At 38.7% G+C, this 20,616-nt stretch overlaps 1 protein-coding gene across 1 annotated transcript in view; it reads right to left on the bottom strand.

Annotated features, from left to right (window-relative positions):
* Window positions 1–19,311, bottom strand: part of RAB21 (RAB21, member RAS oncogene family) — a 32,107-nt gene extending 12,796 nt beyond the window's left edge. Inside the window, exons 1-4 of the mRNA XM_059936531.1 lie at window positions 18,905–19,311; window positions 6,285–6,344; window positions 5,421–5,528; window positions 2,127–2,190 (exon numbers count right to left, since the gene is read on the bottom strand). Of these exons, the coding sequence (XP_059792514.1) occupies window positions 2,127–2,190; window positions 5,421–5,528; window positions 6,285–6,344; window positions 18,905–19,054 (382 nt within the window). The 5' untranslated portion in view covers window positions 19,055–19,311. The remainder of the gene's footprint in view (window positions 1–2,126; window positions 2,191–5,420; window positions 5,529–6,284; window positions 6,345–18,904) is intronic.
* Window positions 19,312–20,616: the final 1,305 nt, after the last annotated feature.

The following is a 20,616-nucleotide window of genomic DNA, read 5'->3' as shown; positions in this document are numbered from 1 at the left end:
GATGGTGAGGGGAAGGCAACTGGGGTAGTGTTGGGATAAGAAAGGAGCACAAAAAAAAAAAAAAGAAAAGAAAAGGGCTTCTAATGTACTGCTGGGGCTTCTAATGTACTGGTTACACAGATATGGTAACTTCATGAAATTTTCCTTTTGTGGTAAATGGGCTCTCAAAATTCGTCCAACTCTGAATTACAAACAGAATTCCATGTCACACTTGCCAATGGAAAAGGGAGAGTGAGAGCTTTTTATACTTTATACCAAACATTAATAAACATTATATAACATGAAGTGAGACGTATCTAACCCTACTTGGGGGCAGTAAGCTACCAGATTCAATATTACTAAACCTTCTTAGAATATGAACATGAAGAATACAAAGTTTAAGTTAATTATCCTAAGTTTATTCACCCAGCTAATTTTTTTTTTTTTTGGCCGTGCTGCGAGGCTTGTGGGATCTTAGGTCCCCGTAGCAGAGACTGAACCCGTGCCCCCCTGCAGTGGAAGTGCATAGCACTAACCACTGGACCACCAGGGAATTCCCACCCAGCTAATTTTTTAAATGTTACTTTGTAACCTTGGCCAAGTAACAAGTTCTTGAGGCTTCTTTGACTTTCCTTTTTTCTTTGTTTTTTTTTTTAAGATTTTTTAGATGTGGACCATTTTTAAAGCCTTTATTGAATTTGTTACAATATTGCCTCTGTTTTATGTTTTGGTTTTTTGGCCCCAAGGCATGTGGGATCTTAGCTCCCCAACCAGGGATGGAACCCAAACCCGCTGCATTGGAAGGCGAAGTCTTAACCACTGGACTGCCAGGGAAATCCCTTCTTTGACTTTCTTAAGAATATGTTAGCTATGTTTCTTAGAATGTGTTAGTTCCTTCCTCTCTTCTGAGAGATAACCAGAATCCCAAATCATCAAATCTTTAGTCATTCACCTACTGTGACCACTTCCACTCCCAGTAAGTCCGATATACCAGACAGACAAAAGCAGGCCAAACTCACTAATGACTAGCTGCAGCTTTGGTCCCAAACTCCTATGTGGTCTACGACTCCAGTGTTCTTGTTTGAAATATTCCCACCATGTAGCCTAACACCTAACATCTAGACTAAAAAGCAGGCCAGATTAGCTCCTGTTCCTCTCCCAAAACTTGCACCCTGATCTGGACCTGTAAAGTTTACCAATCTAATGGTGACAAAATGTAAGAAATGTAAACTCAGGTTAAAACAAAAAAATTCTTAAGGCTAAAAGCAGAATTTGCCCACGGTGACTACTCCATTCTATGTCCTCCACTAAAACTACCCTGGTTTCTCCCAAGCCGTTTATCAGTTATATAAAAATGAAGAGAGAAAACAGCCTGAGGCTATTCATAAGGATTAATATCTTAAGCAGAGGAGTCTGAATGACTTCAATTTGAATCCCATCTCTGATAGCTGCATGATATTGAGCAAGTTATTAAGTATGTTATCTCCAGGGCTCAGCTTCCTCTACAAAGCCCTCATAGGGTTGTGAAGATTACATGATATAATGTCCACTGAGTACACAGCACAGTGTCTGGAACACTTTATTGCCCAATAATTAGCTGTTATATCATAGAAATAATACTCTAAAGAAAAAGGAAACCAAAGAGAAATGCCATAAGTCCAACAGTGAGTTCTAGAGTTGTTTCACTTTACCTCTTAAGATATTTCTCCAGTCTAGTATATCATGATCTACTTATACCTTTGGAGTCAAATTTGTTCTTAACTCAAAAATGTGTATAGTTAAATATATAGAACAAGAACACAGCTTAAGTCATCGATTTTAATTATACTGTAAAGCAGTTGATGAACTCTTCTTTTCTAAAATAATCTTAAGATGAAAAACCAAAGGTCAAGTTGAAGCAAGGCTGGGGGAGTTGAAGCCCTACATGTTTAGGGCTTCCCACTTGCTCCCCAAAGGCATTCCTTGAAGTATAGATGTCTGAATCTCCTGAAAGATCACTTCCAAATCCTTAATTATACTAAAATATTAAATACTAAAATACCACTCTTCTTTTCTCATGTAACTTTAAAATGAAAATTACTTATTTACTATTCTTTAATAAAGTGTTAAGGAAACAAAGGACATTTTTAAAAAGTAATGATGCTTACCAACTATACATAAACAGATTTCATTTCCCAACATTTTCCGTAATTCTTTGACCCAGTTTTTAACCTGTGTACACAAAAGAGTAAATATTAAAACAAATCCTGTAACAATGACTACCATTACAACACCTCAAAACTCAACACTGTCAAAATACCTCAAAATTTTGTCTAACAGTCCATGTATTTAGTTATTACTAGGAATGATTCACTGTAGGATCATTTATATCGCAAACCACATACACAAACATCCAATGGAAAGATTTCTCTCTATATCTACACATAAGAATAAACAGAAGCATCTCTAATTACAAACTTTCATAACTGCCCATAAATCCAAGCAAAGCTGTTCACCAAAGCAAAAGCATGTCAGTTCCAGCTTCTGATAATAGATGCTTATAGAGAATCACTTTGGACTTAAGAAAACATGGGCTTAATTAAAAATCTTTTGTACCCCAACTGGGTCCCAAATAGAGGGCATAGGAGCTTCTGTGTCACACATTTAAAGGAAAAACAAAATGTACATAGGTACCAAAAAGAGTAAAATAAAATTTCATCCTTTGGTGTAGGATAGGTTTCTTCAAGTTCAGCGCTACTGATATTTTGGCTCAGATAGTTCTTTGTTGTGAGGGACTGTCCTGTGCAATGTATGATGCTTAGCAGTATCCCTGGCTTCCTACCCACTAGATACCAGTTCCATCCTCCAGGTGTGACAATCAAAGATGTCTCTAGACATTGCTGCCCCCTGGTGGAGAGCCACTGGTGCACAATGACTCCAGTGGCAAACTGATTCTTCACTACGGATGGAGCAGAGCTGCAGGCACGGTTGGGGAGTAAACTGAAATTAAGTAATTTTTTTTTTTTTTTAAGTGCTGGGCTTCCTTCCTTCCTTCCTTCCTTTCTTTCCCTCTCTCTCTCTTTTGCTGCGTTGGGTCTCAGTTGTGGCACACAGGCTCTTCGTTGCAGTGCGTGGGCTGTCTAGTTGTGGTGCGCGGGCCCCAGAGTGCGCGGGCTCAGTAGTTGCAGCGCTCGGGTTTAGTTGCCCCGCGGCATGTGGGATCTTAGTTCCCCGACCAGGGATTGAACCCACGTCCCCTGCATTAAAAGGTGGATTCTTAACCACTGGACCACCAGCGAAGTCCCTGAAATTAAGTAATCTTTGAACTCATGATTTTAAATATACTGATTATAATAAAACAGGATAAAGAACCAACTTGGGATACCTACTTTCAGTTTTGTGTAATGGAATTTAGTACGTATGTAATCAAATGACACAGAACTTATATACCTTCCTAAAAAAAATACACACACATCTACAAATTACAAAAATTACATTAGATATGTGTGGTAAGCATTTACTGTGCATATGTTCCTATGCACAAAGTAACAGTTTCACACGCCTATTCTCTGCAAGAATGCAAAGGAACTGTAGTAAACACAAAATCTTTATAAAAACAAAGGTAATCAACAATTTATAATAGCACTGAACTACACTTTTCTCAGTACAGTCCCATCTTTTTGTTTCATTCACATATATGTATACCATGTTCAGAGAAGCATTTAACTTCCACCCTTAGTTGATTTCATATAAGAAAAATCTGACAGTACTGGTATAAAATGTACATCCTCATCACTTCAAAGGAAACATGCCAGAATCCAATTATGTATTATATTACCCTACTCCCTGTAAATACAGTATCACGACCTACTAAATCTAACCAATTTTTTAAAAATTTGTTATTCATCTGCAATCAGATCCCCCTCCACAGGCATCCTACTCATTACCCCCATACACTCTGTGATGAGTTAAAGATGGTCACCAATTCTTTGCCAAGAGTCTATTTCCTCTCTCTTTGACTCTGGGCTAGCCTTGTAACTTGCTTTGACCAAGAAAATGTGGCAGAACTAAAGCCATGCCAATTCCAGACTAAAGCCTTAAGAAGGTCAGGCAGCTACACTCTTGGGATCCAGCTGTCACATAAGAAGCTTTGGCTGGAATATGGAATAATGAGAGCATGTGGAGAGAGCACTGGAGAATGAGACACCAAATGGAGTGAGAGGCCATGTGGAGGAAAACCAGGCCCTCCTGGATCCAGGTTCCCACCCAGCCAAACACCCAATTCAATGCAGCTGCATGAGTGACTCCACTGACACCACATAGAGCAGAGGACTTGCCCAGTCAACCCTCAAAAAACCACAGGAAATAATAAATCATTGTTTTAAGTCACCAAATTTTGGGGGTTTTGTTATACAGCCAGAGATAACTGGTCACTTTTCAACCTAATAGACTCCACCTTCTTTTAAGCAATAAAATACTTAAACCATTTCTTTTTATGCCAAAAAGGCAGGAAGGGATAACAAACAGCACCCCAAATATATAACTTTTTAAAATATCATTAAATCTGAAAGCTACCTATTGCTTCATTTTTCTACTCCTTGGACTAAGTTTTTCCACATGGCATTAATAATCCAAGGGCTAACTTGTACATCTGCTTCATCAGTTAAATACTAGGAAATAAAATAAAAATAAAACACTAAAAAGGCAAGTAATTTCAACAAGTACAAACCTGTAACTCAAGGCAAGAAAAGTTTCTACCTTGGAAATTACCCCCTTTAGTTAAACATCCTTGACAAAGTTATTCCAAGAAGGGCTTTCAAAGAAAAGGTCAAATAAGTAACTAGTCACAATCCTAATTGTGATGAGAATTCAGAGGTAAGTTTAATGGTCACTCATTTTTGGTCCCAAACAACTATAAAAATTCTTTATTTTTGGTGAATGTTTAAAGAGGGGTTAAAAAAAAAATGGAGGAGCTTTAAAACAAACACTACCTAGATTGTCCTTTTAAAATTTACATTATATCCTCCAGGAAATTTAGTGAGAAGAAAGAGCTTAAACTGGATTTAGTTCTTCGTTTTCCTCCCCACAGTTATGGAACCTGCCCATGCAGCCATACCAAGTTTTCAGGTGGCCAGTGTGTATGTAACCAAAAAAACGTATGTGATTTTTCTTTAATAGGGAGAAAAAGAGCCTCTATATTTTTTTGAAGCTTTACTTCAGATTATTTCCCTTTCCTAATATCTGAGAAAGCCATGTAATAAACTATTAATAAATGATATCCATATTGTTAACATGAATTAAATGCTCCATTAAAAAATATGAGTGGTCATCATTTATGCACAAACTATACTTTACCTTTAAAGCCAAGGCTAATCACATTAGTAAACAAAAGTATGTTAATGCAGACTTGAAAAAAACAGTGTTGTTCTATTAAGTCATCTACCCATAAGTAAACAGAATACCTTCTGAAAAGAATCTTCATCTGTTATATCATAAACTAAAATAGCTCCATTTGAATCTCTGTAGTAAATTGGACCCAATGCATGGAATCTCTCTTGACCTGCTGTATCCTAAATAAAGCAATAAACTCTCATTAGATCAGAAGAAAAAATACATCTGTTATTATAACTACAGTGAACTTTTGTTTAATTGGAAAGTGGGGTATAAAGTTATAGATAACCCCAAAACACTGTTAAAAGAAATAAAACAGGTTACAAATAAAATTTTTAAGTCAAGTTATAATCAATATTTAATGTTTTACTGTTATATAAAGATTACTTCTCCCCTCCCCAACTTTCCTCCTCCTCAGCAATCTTCCCACCCTCACTAAAAAACCATTTCAGTTGCCAAAGGGTCAGAATGGGCCACAATGGCATTATAAGCCAGGAACAGGCCTTGCACTAAATTTAGGTTCTCCCCAGAGAGAGGAGACAAGGAGAAAGAGCATGCACCAGGACCACCTGCCAACAGGTACACTACTGCATTATCCTTGCCATACTCTCCACTGGCCATTCCCTTGGAGGATTAGAATATGGAGATGGGGGAAAAAAGGCCAGGCAGGCTGTCCACCCCTTTCTCTGACATGGAATCCCTCTGAGTTGACCCTTCTCCAGCTGAAAAGTTATGATAGAACTATTCATGTATACAATTGTATGCAAGATAAAATTCTTAGCCAGATTTTAGAAAAAAATGTTTATTTAAAAAAGGTTTTGGCTAAACTTCAGTTAACTAAAATAAATCCAGAAATTCTTGAGCCAATTAGTTATGAGAGAACCAGGAATAGGTACTCTAGGCCTTCACTCATACAGTTGAAAAGGTTAACTTACCCATATAGCAAGATTTACTCTTTTCCCACCAATATTTAACTTCTTTGTTAAGAATGATGCCTAAGAAAAGAGAGATATACATTAAACAATGTTTCACATAAAATAACATTTTTTATTCTCAAAACTACAGATGAATCAATCATATCAATATGAAATAAGTTATCTGGGAGAAAAAGTAATCACTGAGTTTTTATTAATGATTAAACATTATTTCCACTGAAGACAGAACATTATTTTTACTCTAATCTAAGAAAAAGATATTTTGATTTATGAATACAAGTTATGAAAAGTACAAAAAAATGGGTAAATATGTTTTCTTAGTTTTTTCCTCATTACAGCATTTTCTTCGCATTTAATTTGATGCCACCTAGCTACTCATTACAGAAAGCGTCTAAGAGACTTCTAAGATGAAATAACAGAAATGTTTACTGATAGTTAACTATATGAATACCATTATTATTGGAAATTTTCCTGCAATTATTTCATAATTCAATTAAACTATATCTAATAATTGCCCTAGGTACTGATGCCACAGAAATGAAAGGCAATGGTTCCAGCTTTCAAGGAGCTTATAGTCCACTGCAGAAATTAAAATATAAAGAGAATTAAAATACCATGTGATAATCGCTAAAATGGACCGTCTTGCCAAGTATACTATAAGGAAAATGCTGAGGAAGGAAGTGTAAAGCCTGCTTGGATAAGTCAAAGAAGGCTTCAGAAAGAAGGTAATGATCTCCCCTTTAGGAGTAGTAGGGGTTTTTCCTGACAGATGGGTGAAGCCACCGAAGCCTGAAACACATAACTCCCCACCCTATGGGAAACTCCAAGTTGGTCTGGTGGATGCTAGAGATGAGATTACAAAGATAAGCAAAGGTTGAATTAATCGAAAAAAAAGTCCTGACTCTATATCTAAGCCTATGGACTTTACCTTGTGGGTCTCAATAAAATGTGTTCCAAGACACTAGACAAGTTTTTTGTTTTTTAATGTATACCACAGTCAGGTATATTTGGGGACTGCTGTATATTGCTCTATATCCCCTCTGTGCATTCACAGTACCCACTAGCACACTAAAATTCTGCCAAAAGGAAGGCTGACTAACTGCATTTATACAAGCATTTCCCAAACTCATTTGACTTCTTTTTCCCTAAAGAAACACCTAACTCATCCAAAGGAGTGTTAGGAAATAATACTGTTGACAATGAATAATCAATGAAGGGTTTCTAAGCAGTGAGGACATATAAGATCTATTTTTAAGAGAATGACTATGATAGGAAGAAAGAACAGGACTAGACCTGGAAGACAGGAGTCTATTTTAAAGTTGGAAAGAAAAACAGAAAGGGCCTGAACTAAGTGCATGAGGATAGAAAAGAGAGAACCGAATCAAGTAATTGAAGAGGGAATATAATCAGAAACCAGAGCCAGTTGACATGTTTAAAAAAGGAACAAAGAGCCAACTTCAAAGCTATGCAGAGACAGCCACATTTAAGTGTATATATATAGAAGAAAGTGCAGAGATGGAAAGTAAAACAGATAAAAGGCTAGGATGGTGAAATTATTACTGAAGGAGAAGGAACCTAGATTTCAGGAAGGACGTTCTGCTGTATGTATACCAAGGAAAATTAAAACTAAGAAAAGGCCACTAGATTTAGTGATTAACTAAGGAATCTACAGAGACACAAATGGCAGAACTGAGATCAAATCCAGGAATGTCTGCCTTCAGAGCCCAAGCTACACTCAAAATATTTTATTAAATAAAACACAGGTTAGGGGCCTTCCCTGGTGGCGCAGTGGTTAAGAATCCGCCTGCTAATGCAGGGGCACGGGTTCGAGCCCCGTTCCGGGAAGATCCCACATGCCGCGGAGCAACTAAGCCCGTGCACCACAGCTACTGAGCCTGTGCTCTAGGCCCGCGAGCCACAACTACTGAAGCCCGCGCACCTAGAGCCCGTGCTCCACAACAAGAGAAGCCACCCAATGAGAAGGCCACGCACCGCAACGAAGAGTAGCCCCCGCTCACGGCAATTAGAGAAAGCCCGCGTACAATGAAGACCCAACGCAGCCAAAAAAAATAAAATAAATAGAATAAATACATTTATTTTAAAAAAAAACAAAACACAGGTTATATAGAAAAGGGTATAAAATAAATTCAATGGCAAAACGACAAAGAAATAACTTAGAATATGAGAAGACCAAATACATGTTATGACAATAAATATGAATAAAGGACTATTTCCCACTCATAGCATAAGGGTGAAGAATATCAACTTTGAAGCAGAACTTTGGATTTGAATCTCGGCTTTGCCACTTATTAGCTGTATAATTTATTTGAACTCAACTATTTGTTCTGTTTCAATATCAATGTTATATAAAGAAACTCAAAACCTGACTCCTATCCTAATATTTAATAGGTAAGTAAACTTAAATGCCTCCCTCTCTTCTTTCAAACGTATTTAAAGTTAAACTGATCTTCCCTCCAAAATCGGCTTTCCATTCCAACATTAGTATTTTGATCACATTCTCCAAGTCACTGAGGTTTAGAATCTTAGGAATATCATCACTGAATATTCTTCCTCCCCTGTCATCCCATATTTTAAAAAAACCTACCAAGCCTTGTCTTTATATTTCCTCTGGAGTTCTATGACCACCAGTCTCATATTATGTCATAATATAAATACCTTTGGTCTCACCTCACACTCTGGTTCTCTGGTCTACATGCTAAATTATCCTCCCAAAGCCTCCATGATTAAAAACAAACAAAAAAACCATTATCATATCCATAGCTGAGCTCTCTAATAAGTTACCATTTTTAATAAGTATGCTTGCACTACATCCCTGCTGGCAGCTAACACCATAATAGCCTTTTTGTCATGAGTTTTGTGGGGATTTCTCAGCAGACGGGAGTGAATTATAGCTGATAAAGCTCCATCATTTCCTTTCTACTATTCCCTCTGAAACTTACCATCACTCTCCCATGGTAAGTTCAGAGACAGTGTTAAGTCTCTCCTAAGGAACTACGGATGTATAGAACAATTTTATGGAAAGAGTGCTCATTACAGTGACGATTATTAAAAAAAAAAAAAAAAAGAAAGAGAAAAGGAAAGAAGAAGAAAAAGAAAAGAAATAACCTAAGTGTCCATCAATAGGCTATTTTTTAAAAATATACAAATATAGTCCATCCATACAGTGAGACACTACGCAGTCATTTCCACCACTATTGCTAATACTAGCTAACAGTTATTTGAATGCTTACCTTCCACCAAGTACTGTGCTATGCACTTTTTACAAAATCATTCACAAGCTTCTCCTTTATAAAAGTCAGGGAGCCCTAATCTACAAATAAAAGTCTCAAAGCCTATCTTTGTATCCAAGGACCTCCACCTTTTGTCCACATCTATCTTCCCAAGAAAGCTTCCAGTATTTCTCTACTTACTTGGAAACTCATATAGTCTATATTATACATTCCCTCCAATTCTGTTTGTTCATAAAATTCCTCTCTAATTTGGGCCTATTCTTTCTCTATCTGGATCTCACCTATCAAGACCAGTTCATGACCTACACTCTTCTTCCTTGAATTTTTAAGCTTTCTCATACCACCCAGACAACCCACAGTGAATTTCTCTATGCAGAAGAACTTTAGGGAACCTAATCTTGTAATATACCGCATATACCACCTTGTATTTTAAGTTAACTTTTCATGGGTATAAATCTTCTGTTAACTAGAGTACATATTTTTATTTATTTAACACTTTCACAGTGCTTATAATGAAATGGGCAGTGTTCTAAAATCTTTTCCATATTAATTTACTTCTCCTAACACTCTGTGATTAGATATAATTATTATCCAAATATTACAGATGTGAAAACAGAAACAAAGGAATGGTAAGTATATTGTCCAAGGTCACACAGCAAGGGACAGAGTAGGATTTGAAATGAAGGCAGTCTGGCTCCAGACATGACTCATAACCACTATGCTATGGTACCTCCCAGAATGAGATGTGAGCTAACACTTCTTCTCTAACAGAGGGGGCAGGGGGAACCATAGTGCTGCCCGCAGCGGACTTGCAAATGTTGTTACTGTAGATAAATATATCCACGATGTGACTGGTATAACTCAATTTACATAAAAGATGTGTTCCTAAAAGTTTCCTTATAAACCAAATTATTTTAACTCAAATATCTGATGCATTAGTAAAGCACATTACCACAGGGTCCCCACTGTATCTTTTTTTTCCTTCATAAAAAAACTTAAGTCCCACTCTATGAAAAGAGTCCTTCTGTAATACAAATCATCTCATTTTACATACACCCTGTTTTTAATATTTTATAAATATTTTCTTAAAGAACAAACATCTGTTTTAAAAACAAAAACAATTATATTTGAGAATAAAGCTGCAAGATTTTATGTAACATCAAGACAGCAGCAAACGATCAAATGGTTGAAATCTGTTTTGGTCTTTTTTTCCTACTACCTCTACGACGCATACTTAATTTGGCCAGACTACTGAGATACCATTCATGGTTATATAATACTTACTCTGGGGCAGAGGTTCTTAATTCTGTTACATGGTAGTAAGAGTGGGAGGGAGGCATGATCATCGACTTCTTTGAGAATCTGATGAAAGCTATGAACCCACTCACTCTCAAGAAAACTGCTCATATGCACATATAAAAATTTTTTTCACACACTTTCCCAAGGGATTTCTAAATCCCTGGCAATATCTCCGTGAAGAACCCCATCTAGAAAGAGCAGGGGAGAGTGGCATAAACATCAATTCAAAGGTTCTACGAATATGGGAAGGAAAAAAAAATAGGACATACTGTGTGCCACCATGCTTTGGCTTTCTCATTTATTCTTTGTAACAACCCTGTGAAGTAGGTAATTAGCCCTATTTACAGTTATGAACCTGAGATTTAAAGGAATACAGTGACTCACCCAAGGTCAGCCAACTCAGTCAGGTACTGCAGTGGGTGGAAGCCTGTCTGACTCCACAGTGCTTTTTCCATTGCACAAAGCTGCCTATTCCAGAACATTCACACATTCTTAACTTGGCACTCCTCCACTTGGACACTAAGTGTTCCTGGACACCAACTCATCTCCCAAAATATTCTCAGGGTAGGCACAAAGTAATGAGGATCAAAGTAATGAGGATCAAAGTAATGGTACATTTCCCACCTTACTCCTCCAAACCCGGAGTTACAGCACCACTATTTCTTTTAATTCCAATGATTTCATCTTCCAAACTTTAGGGGTACTGACAGACTTAACAATCTCATTAGACATCTGTCATCTGCACCTGATGCTTATTTACCCAACATCTTATCTGAAATCAGAGTGGATATTTTTTAAATCTCTATTAAAAAAAATAAGATTATAGGAGAGATAAAATAAGAACAAAGTACATTTGCCAAATGAAAGTCTTTTCATAACTTGTTTCATTAATGTTTTAATGTTTTTTTGTCTGTTTTTGTTAGCCAGATCACTTGTTCTTGCTAATCACTGGCAAAGCAAAATACCTAATGCAGCACGGTAACTGACTGTGGACAAATACTTTCCTGTCTTTATCTAAGTTCAATAGACTTTCATTAATAATATATGTGTATAACTCTTAGAGGAAAACATAGGAAGAACACTCTTTGACATAAATCACAGCAAGATCTTTTCTGATCCACCTCCTAGAGTAATGGAAATAAAAACAAAAATAAACAAATGGGACCTAATGAAACTTCAAAGCTTTTGCACAGCAAAGGAAACCATAAACAAAACAAAAAGACAACCCTCAGAATGGGAGAAAATATTTTCAAAGAAATCAACGGACAAAGGATTAATCTCCAAAATATATAAACAGCTCATGCAGCTCAATATTAAAGAAACAAACAACCCAATCCAAAAATGGGCAAAAGACCTAAATAGACATTTCTCCAAAGAAGACACAGAGATGGCCAAGAAGCACATGAAAAGATGCTCAACATCACTAATTATCAGAGAAATGCAAATCAAAACTACAATGAGGTATCACCTCACACCAGTTAGAAGGGGCATCATCAGAAAATCTACAAACAACAAATGCTGGAGAGGGTGTGGAGAAAAGGGAACCCTCTTGCACTGTTGGTGGGAATGTAAACTGATACAACCACTATGGAGAACAGTATGGAAGTTCCTTAAAAAACTAAAAATAGAACTACCATACGACCCAGCAATCCCACTACTGGGCATATACCCTGAGAAAACCATACAAAAAGACACATGCACCCCAATGTTCATTGCAGCACTATTTACAATAGGCAGGTCCTAGAAGCAACCTAAATGCCCATCGACAGACGAATGGATAAAGAAGATGTGGTACATATATACAATGGAATATTACTCAGCCATAAAAAGGAATGAAATTGAGTCATTTGTTGAGATGTGGATGGATCTAGAGACTGTCATACAGAGTGAAGTAAGTCAGAAAGAGAAAAACAAATATCGTATATTAACACATGTATGTGGAACCTAGAAAAGTGGTACAGATGAGCCGGTTTGCAGGACAGAAGTTGAGACACAGATGTAGAGAACAGACGTATGGACACCAAGGGGGTAAAACCGCAGTGGGGTGGGGATGGTGGTGTGCTGAATTGGGTGATTGGGATTGACATGTATACATTGATGTGTATAAAATTGATGACTAATAAGAACCTGCAGTATTTAAAAAAATAAATAAATAAAATAATATGTGTGTATATACTTAAACAGTTATATTATTTTTGCTACAGTTACTAACACTGTTTCAGGCTTAAGTATTTAAAGTATCTATTGGGAGTTCCCTGGCGGTCCAGTGGTTAGAACTCGGCGCTTTCCCTGCCGTGGCCCGGCTTCAATCCCTGGTTGGGGAACTAAGATCCCTCAAGCAGGAAAAAAAAAAAAAAAGCATCTATTAACTACTTTCAACTTAAGACATGGACATGAAAGGATTCAGCAAGATAATTCATAAAATTAGTCCTCTGTAGTAAGGCAATAAAAATTAGCTGACAAAAAACTAAGATGAATTGCTACAATGGCAAAATCACATTACAATATATAAATGTAACAAATTAACATATTGTACACCTTAAGTTTATACAATGTTATACTTCAAATATATTTTAATTAAAAAAAAGAAAGAAAGAAAACTAAGCTGGGTGCTTGAATACTTCATTTCTTGTCCTTTGTTTCTAAAAAGAGATATAATCAGTTTAGAGTCCAAGTAAATACTTTGAAAAGGAGAGTCAAAAAGTCACTTCTAAGGACTAGCTCAAAACACAAAGCAGAAAACAGCAGTCAGATATGGAATATTTATATATTAGGAGTTCAAAGCCATAATTCAGAAAAACTCTTCTTAAAAAAAAAAATCATCCACCCTTCTACAGCCCACATACTCAAGTAAAGTACTAAGGGAAAAGGGAAAGATTTCAACTACTGTATTTTATAAAGATATTGTAAACAAACTGGCTGAATCAACAATAAAGTGGCTTCAAGAACTACTTAGAAGATACTTCAGACATTCAAAACATTAATCTTACAAATAAGGAAATTAAGATTCCTAGACCAGGGGACTGTGACACCAAGTATAAAACCAACTGCTAGAACCTGAATGCCAAGTGTTTCTCAGGAGGTTAAGGTGTATGGAAGAAAAAAAAAGTAGTTGACCTAGCTTAAGAAAAAACGGTACACCATTACTATATGTGGGACCTCAGAAATCTAATCCAAGTCTCAGTTTCCTCATTTGCCAAACTGTTAGCATACTATCTGTATTCCCAGCCAACTTTACAGCACTGCTTTGCTAATCAAATGACAGGCACCTACCCTAGACTTCAGGAGGCAGATAGGTGGAACTCCAGTTAGAATTCTAAAAGGGAAGATGATTTATGATTCTGATTATAAAGAATGTTACTTTTACACAGGAGACTAGTTGAAAGTGATAGAAGACATTTAAATTAGAGTGCATAATCTTACAATAAGGGGAAAAAGAGGATTCAGCTAAAGAAAAGGAAGTGATCACCCCGGAGCACAAATATAGAGAGATAAACCAAAGACAATCAAAATGGCACAAGCATTTAAGAATAAAGAAGAAAGCTAACAGCTGGTTAAAGTACCTTACTCATCTTTATATTCCCCCGTTGGCACAATGTTTGACATGTAACAGGTATGAAATAAATTCTTGAATTTGACTGCTTAGGTTCAGCAGCTAATTCCAGAGAAAAAGCAGTAAGCCCCTCCAACTGTCTTTCTTGTCTCTGTCAAGTTTAACATAACCCCAAACCAAGGAGAAAATCACATAAGAAAGCTTTGAGGACTCTATACAAGACCAAGTTTTCTTTGTAAGCAAGGTAAAGGATCTTGAGTTCTCGGAGAGCTCACCTACAGCATTACTTCATAATTATCAGTAACCTAGGAGGAGGTCTGCAAAAAGGGAGCAGTACTAAAACACCAAAGCATAGCAAATGTCACAATTTTCAAAAAAGAAGTGACTTTCCATAAATGTCAATCCCAGACAAAACTCTAGAATGGATAACAAACAAATACATATGTATGCATAAAAATATAAAATGTAGCAGTCCCTCAGACCACATGCATTCTCAAAATAATTCATGTCAAATTAACCCCATTACCTTTTTGACTGGGTTACTATGAAAGAAACCAACACAAATTAAGCACCAACTATTCATCCAACAGCAGACATTCCTTAAACAAACACTGTGCCAGGAGGTTTAAATACTATGGCTCTCTAATCCACATAAAAATCCTATGAGTGAGAGTCTCCCATTTCATGGATAAAGAGCCAGCTACAAACAGTAAACTAATCTGCCAAAATCATGACGGCTAAAAAGCAGGAGCCAAAGATTCAAACTAACTTCAAAGTCCTGTCCCTTTTTACTACATCATATGGCCTCCTAATGCAGAAAAAACAATGTATCTTGTTCTTCTGCAAGCATCTGACAAAGTAGCTCATGATATCCCCTATGGGCAAGACTGATGTAGCTAGGGCAAAAAAAGTTAGGAGATTTGTAACGCTGGAGTAGCCATTTTCATTAGAGGCTTCTTGTCCACTAGGTAGTAGCCCACAGCAGTCAGTCTTGTTTCCTGTTTCCATTACCATTAATATGTGTAACACTCCATTCATAACTGTTTCTCAGTCAAGAGGAAAGAGGACTGTGGCCTGTGCGTGGTCTGGAAAAAGCCCCACCCTAAGATTCTGCATATTTAAAGAGAAATATACCTCTAGTCACGTGTCACTGGACTATAGTGAGACTTGTGAAGAGCTTTGTACTTGGCCCTCTCTCTCCCCTTTCTTTCAGAGTCTGTTAATGACTGATGAGAACACTGAAGACATTCTTACCAAATCCTCAGGTGACAAAGTTAAAATGAGTAGCTAATGCAGCAGTAGAGACCATGCCTTATTTTTCTTTGCATGTCCAGGACCCAACCTAGTGGCTGACCCACAGGAGCTCCATCAATGTTTCTTGAATTACAAAATCAAAATTCAAAAGGATATTAACAGACACTAACCACTGGAGTAAGTTTATCAAAGCCAACTTTAATGGATCAAATTCATTAGTGAAAAAAAGATTTAACTACAAAATCAAAGGAAAATGAACAAATGTAAAGTCTCTTTCTTCTTTTCTCCCTCCCTCCCTCCCTCTGTCTCTTTTTTTCAGCAAATAAGTCTAAGACAGCAGGCCCAATATTAATCAGTGGGACAGCTGCCCAAAAGCTCAAATAATCTTTTCTGTAATACTTCAGTATTAGAAAAGGATTCTCCACAGGGGAGGTGATAGCCTGCACTTCTTTGCACAGTTCAAACCACACTTGGAATCATTCCTACAGCTCAAGGCATCATATATTAAGAAAAGTGAACAATGATTAGTGAGTGTCTAGAAGAGATGTCAAAATAGTGACATGATTTAGAACAATGTTATAGGAGATCCACTAAAAGGAACCAGAGCTGTTTACCCAAAAGAAGACAAGACTCAAGGGAACGTAATAGCCATTTTCAACTATCAGAAGGGACGCCATGTGTGACTAAGATTCAGAGAGCAGGGAAAGAGATTTTGTCTCTAGACACAGAAAAATGAATTGGAAAGTAGACCTGTCCAAAAATGAAATGTGCCACCTCAGGACATAGAGTTTTCCACCTTCTATAACAGTTCATCTCACCTCCAAGATGTTCAGACTAAAGTAGACAATCACTTGCCTGAAATATTAAACAAAAGACTGAATTAGTGAACCATAAATTATCTTGGGTTCCTCTCAGTCTTTAAAATAGGAATGCATGAGAGTGTACTTTGCAAAGCATAAAATATTTTACAAAGATAGGTAGTAGGTAGTTCCGTCGACAAGAAAAAAGGGAAACTCTTCCCCTCATATCTGATGATGCATTAGCTCCTCTCCATCTGGAAATGAAAGGCATACAAGACTGTGTCTTATAGGTCTCATGGAAGTCATATTTCTCTGAAAACATTATTTAAAAAGATGAAATGAACTGATATCTAAGAGAAGGAGATTGAATATAATGCTGTTTCCATACACTGGTACGCAGCAAAATCCTCAATTCTGGAACATAATCCAGATATCGTTTGTGATGACAGTTACATGCTATGCTTTTGATACTAGAGATCTACCATAACTTCATTCTCTCCTATGTATCAGTAGATTTCAGTGGTTTCCTCTCAGATATTTAAAATCTTTAGCCAGCTTTTAGCTTCGAGGATGTTTTTGGAATGTATAATGAAAGTGTAATTTTTAGGTTGAAGGGTTAAATTATCTTTAAAAAAATTAAGAGCTCAATTACAATGGTCTTCTCTTTCCTCTAAGGTCTGTAGCACAAAAGAAATCACTAAGGGGTGGTTTACCAATATCCAGAGATAGTGTGACTTATTGCTCAAAATCTGAAGTCATAACTAGATTCAAATTTCAGCTTGGGCACCAAGACTTGTGGCAGTAAGATAACCAGGAAATTACTCAACTCAACCATGCCTGTTTCATCACCTGTAAAATGAGGCTAATAAAACTATCCACCTCAAAGGCTGTCATAGGAACTAAAAGATAGACGAAAAGTAAAATACTCAGTAAGAACTCACTAAATGTTAGCTATTGTTATTACTTTACCTAAATGAATTTCTAAATTTCCAACTGAGCATAGGTATTTACCCTAAGAATTTCCTTGATCTCACTAATAACACTCAACTGTAATTATCAAAATCGTGTTGTGACCTTGTATAAGACTCTAGGGGAAAAATGCAGGTTCCTGACATTCACTTTTTCAGATAGTATGCTTTATATAGGAGTAAAAACAGAGGTGTAAAAATAGAACATGGAATCAGAACCAGAGGATCTTTGTAAATTCTAGACTCAGTGGTTTAATAATAGCATCAAACATCAAATGTCACAACAATTAGGAGACTGTGCATTCTATTAAATAGTGTCCATGTACTTACACACTACACAATCACTAATTAAGATCTATTGTGCAATTTGGGGTAATAATAATAAAGATGGAGAGCTTACACTGGACCAGCTCCTAAGTGCTTTTATGTATACTTGTCCTGACAACCCAATGAACTAGATACTATTATTATGGCCATTTTAACAGATGAAGAAACTTAGGCACAGACAGGTTAATTAACTTGTCCAAGATCACACAGCTAGTTTAAACGGATGGAGGTGTGATATGAACCTAGACAATCAGGCTCAAAATTTCATTAGACTTGACTGCCTCTGACTGAATTGATCAAGGCAGATTCGCTGGATATTCTTCTAATACGTGAAAACTGATTTCTTTGGAAGCGGGGGAGACTCCAACGACCTCAAAGGCCTGACTTCACGCCCAATTAATGATTACATTTTAACACTTTTCTGACTAACAATCACGTTATCTGCAGATGAAAGCCGGCCCTACATTACAAGCAAAGAAAATAAATAGCAGCAGCAGCTAAGCTGTTAGTTTGAGGACCAACTGTTGGCCAGTATTCACATGACGTTTCCATGTGAATATGGGTCGACCCACATCGCCGAATATGTGACCCACAAGTCAGACCCACGCAGGCAGCAATGGAACTGCGTAACCCACTCGGGCCAGCGGTCAATTCAAAAACCCTCCGGAGAGGGATGTCTTGCCAATCAGCACGTTACTCGAAGACAGGACAAAATGGAACTTGCACAAACACTTAGTCATCAGTAAGCGCTGAAGTTACAAATCACCTAGTTAGCAAAATCAAACCCGCAGCTAAATTCCTAATTCCGAAAGAAAGAAAAAGGGCTGACGCTGGGTTGACTGACTGGAGGGTGAAGGCACCTAGCGCCCAAGCGGAAGCAAATCAAAGGGGAAACACTAGCCCACCGACGGAGATTCCATGACACGCGCAGCCACACTGGGGACTTTTCAGGGCCCTTCCACTCCCCTCCCAACAGCCTGTCCTTACGTCTCCAGGCTGCCCCGACAACGCGTGTTCCCAGGGCGAATTCGGAAAGGCAATCCGAACGCGGAGGTGACAGGCCTGAGATCTGAGAGCCCAGACCCAGACGACGGTGGCAGCAAAGTCCTCAGAGCCCCGGAGGAGTAGGGGCCCCGAGGCCCCACCTCCCGCTCCCCGGGGCCCGCACCTGCAGAGTGGTGATGTGCTTGTCGTTGAACTTGTTCTCGCAGTAGCGCAGCACCAGCGACGTCTTTCCCACGCAGCCTTCCCCCAGCAGCACCACCTTGAACGAGTAGGCTCGCCCGGCCGCCGCCCCGCCGCCGCCGGCCGCAGCCATCCCGTCGCGTCCTCGCCGCCGGAGCCCTAGAGCCGCGCCGAGTTCTCCACAGCCGCAGCAGCGCCTTCACAGCCGCGGCCCGAGCAGCACCCCCGCACCGGAGCTGCTAACCCCGGGCGCCGTCTCCACTCCCGCCTCCGGGCGAGGCCTGGAAAGGCCGAGGGAAAGTCCGAGAATGAAGGGCCCCAGCCACCACGTCAGGCACCCGAGGAAAGGCGAACAGCGCTCCCTCTCCGCCTCCCTCTAATGGCGTCTCCTTCCTCCTACGTCACACTTCGGGTCACATGACCGCCGCGGCCCCTGGGACTCGGCCCAGGAGAACGTGCCTGGACGTGGGCGGGGCTTCTGCGCCTCCTCCCGGGGGCGAGCTGGACGCGAGGGGAGCTTGTCTAGGCCGTCTCCCGCGGAGCTAGGCCGTCTGCGGGCCACCACCACGCTGCAGTTGGTGGGAACCTGCGGGAATAAGGAATGAATAATTAGAGGCAAACCCAGCTCAGGTGGAATATTGAAGTGCAGAATGTTCTCGTTCTTGCCCAGGGGATGTCCACAAGGCTAATGACCTCTCCCATCCGGGGTCCCCGTAAACCAAACCTGCCAAGGTGTCCTTCAGTATCTTGACAGTGTTTCTCTGGGGGATCCCAAATCCTAGCTATTGAACTTCTTTCAGTTCCCCAGACCACCTGGACTCCTCCTCATCTTTCAGGTCTCAGCTTAAACAGGAAAGGCTTCCCTGACCCACCCATCCTTCTCCCTCAGTCCTTCCATCACTCTCCCCACCCAAGTTAGGTATTTCATAACACTGGTATACCTTGTCTAGCGGCGCTTACCACGCTTCGTGGAAATTACTTTGCTGAATATTTGTCTTTCCTTATTAGGCTGTAGATTTGTTAAGGACAAGAACTAGGTGAGACGTGCTTTGACTTTCTGACTCCAAATGCCAGGCACATAAGAGGCATTCTATAAATATTTGGGAATGAATGAGTAAACAATACATCTTAAGCCATTATGCCTTGGTTTCCCAGTTTTTCTGTCTTCCATGAAGCTTCCCGTTCCCCCACCATTAAACTTCTGACCTTCCATATTGACTCCACCTTGACAGACCTGGCTTGTTTGACGATCACTTATATTTCCTCATCTGCCTCCCCTTTCTTTCATGAAATACACTCTTCCAAGAAACCATACTAGTGTTTCTAAAAGTTTGCAACTAGAAATATGGTGTCAGGTAAACATATTCTTTCTCATGAGACTCCTTTTCCATGTCAAGCCAGATAGTCCATTCATTCATTCAACAAATATTTGAAGGTGCCCACCACGTGCCAGGCACTGTGCTGAACAAGATACAATGTCTTTCACTGCAGCACTATTTACAATAGCCAGGACATGGAAGCAACCTAAGTGTCCATTGACAGATGAATGGATAAAGAAGATGTGGCACCTATATACAATGGAATATTACTCAGCCATACATGAAACGAAATTGAGTTATTTGTAGTGAGATGGATGGACCTAGAGTCTGTCATACAGAGTGAAGTAAGTCAGAAAGAGAAAAACAAATACCGTAT

The sequence above is a fragment of the Balaenoptera ricei genome, chromosome 10, assembly GCF_028023285.1.
Source record: "Balaenoptera ricei isolate mBalRic1 chromosome 10, mBalRic1.hap2, whole genome shotgun sequence".
Lineage (NCBI taxonomy): Eukaryota > Metazoa > Chordata > Mammalia > Artiodactyla > Balaenopteridae > Balaenoptera > Balaenoptera ricei.
Note: the sequence above shows the minus strand (reverse complement) of the source record. Positions and strands in the feature narration are given on the sequence as shown.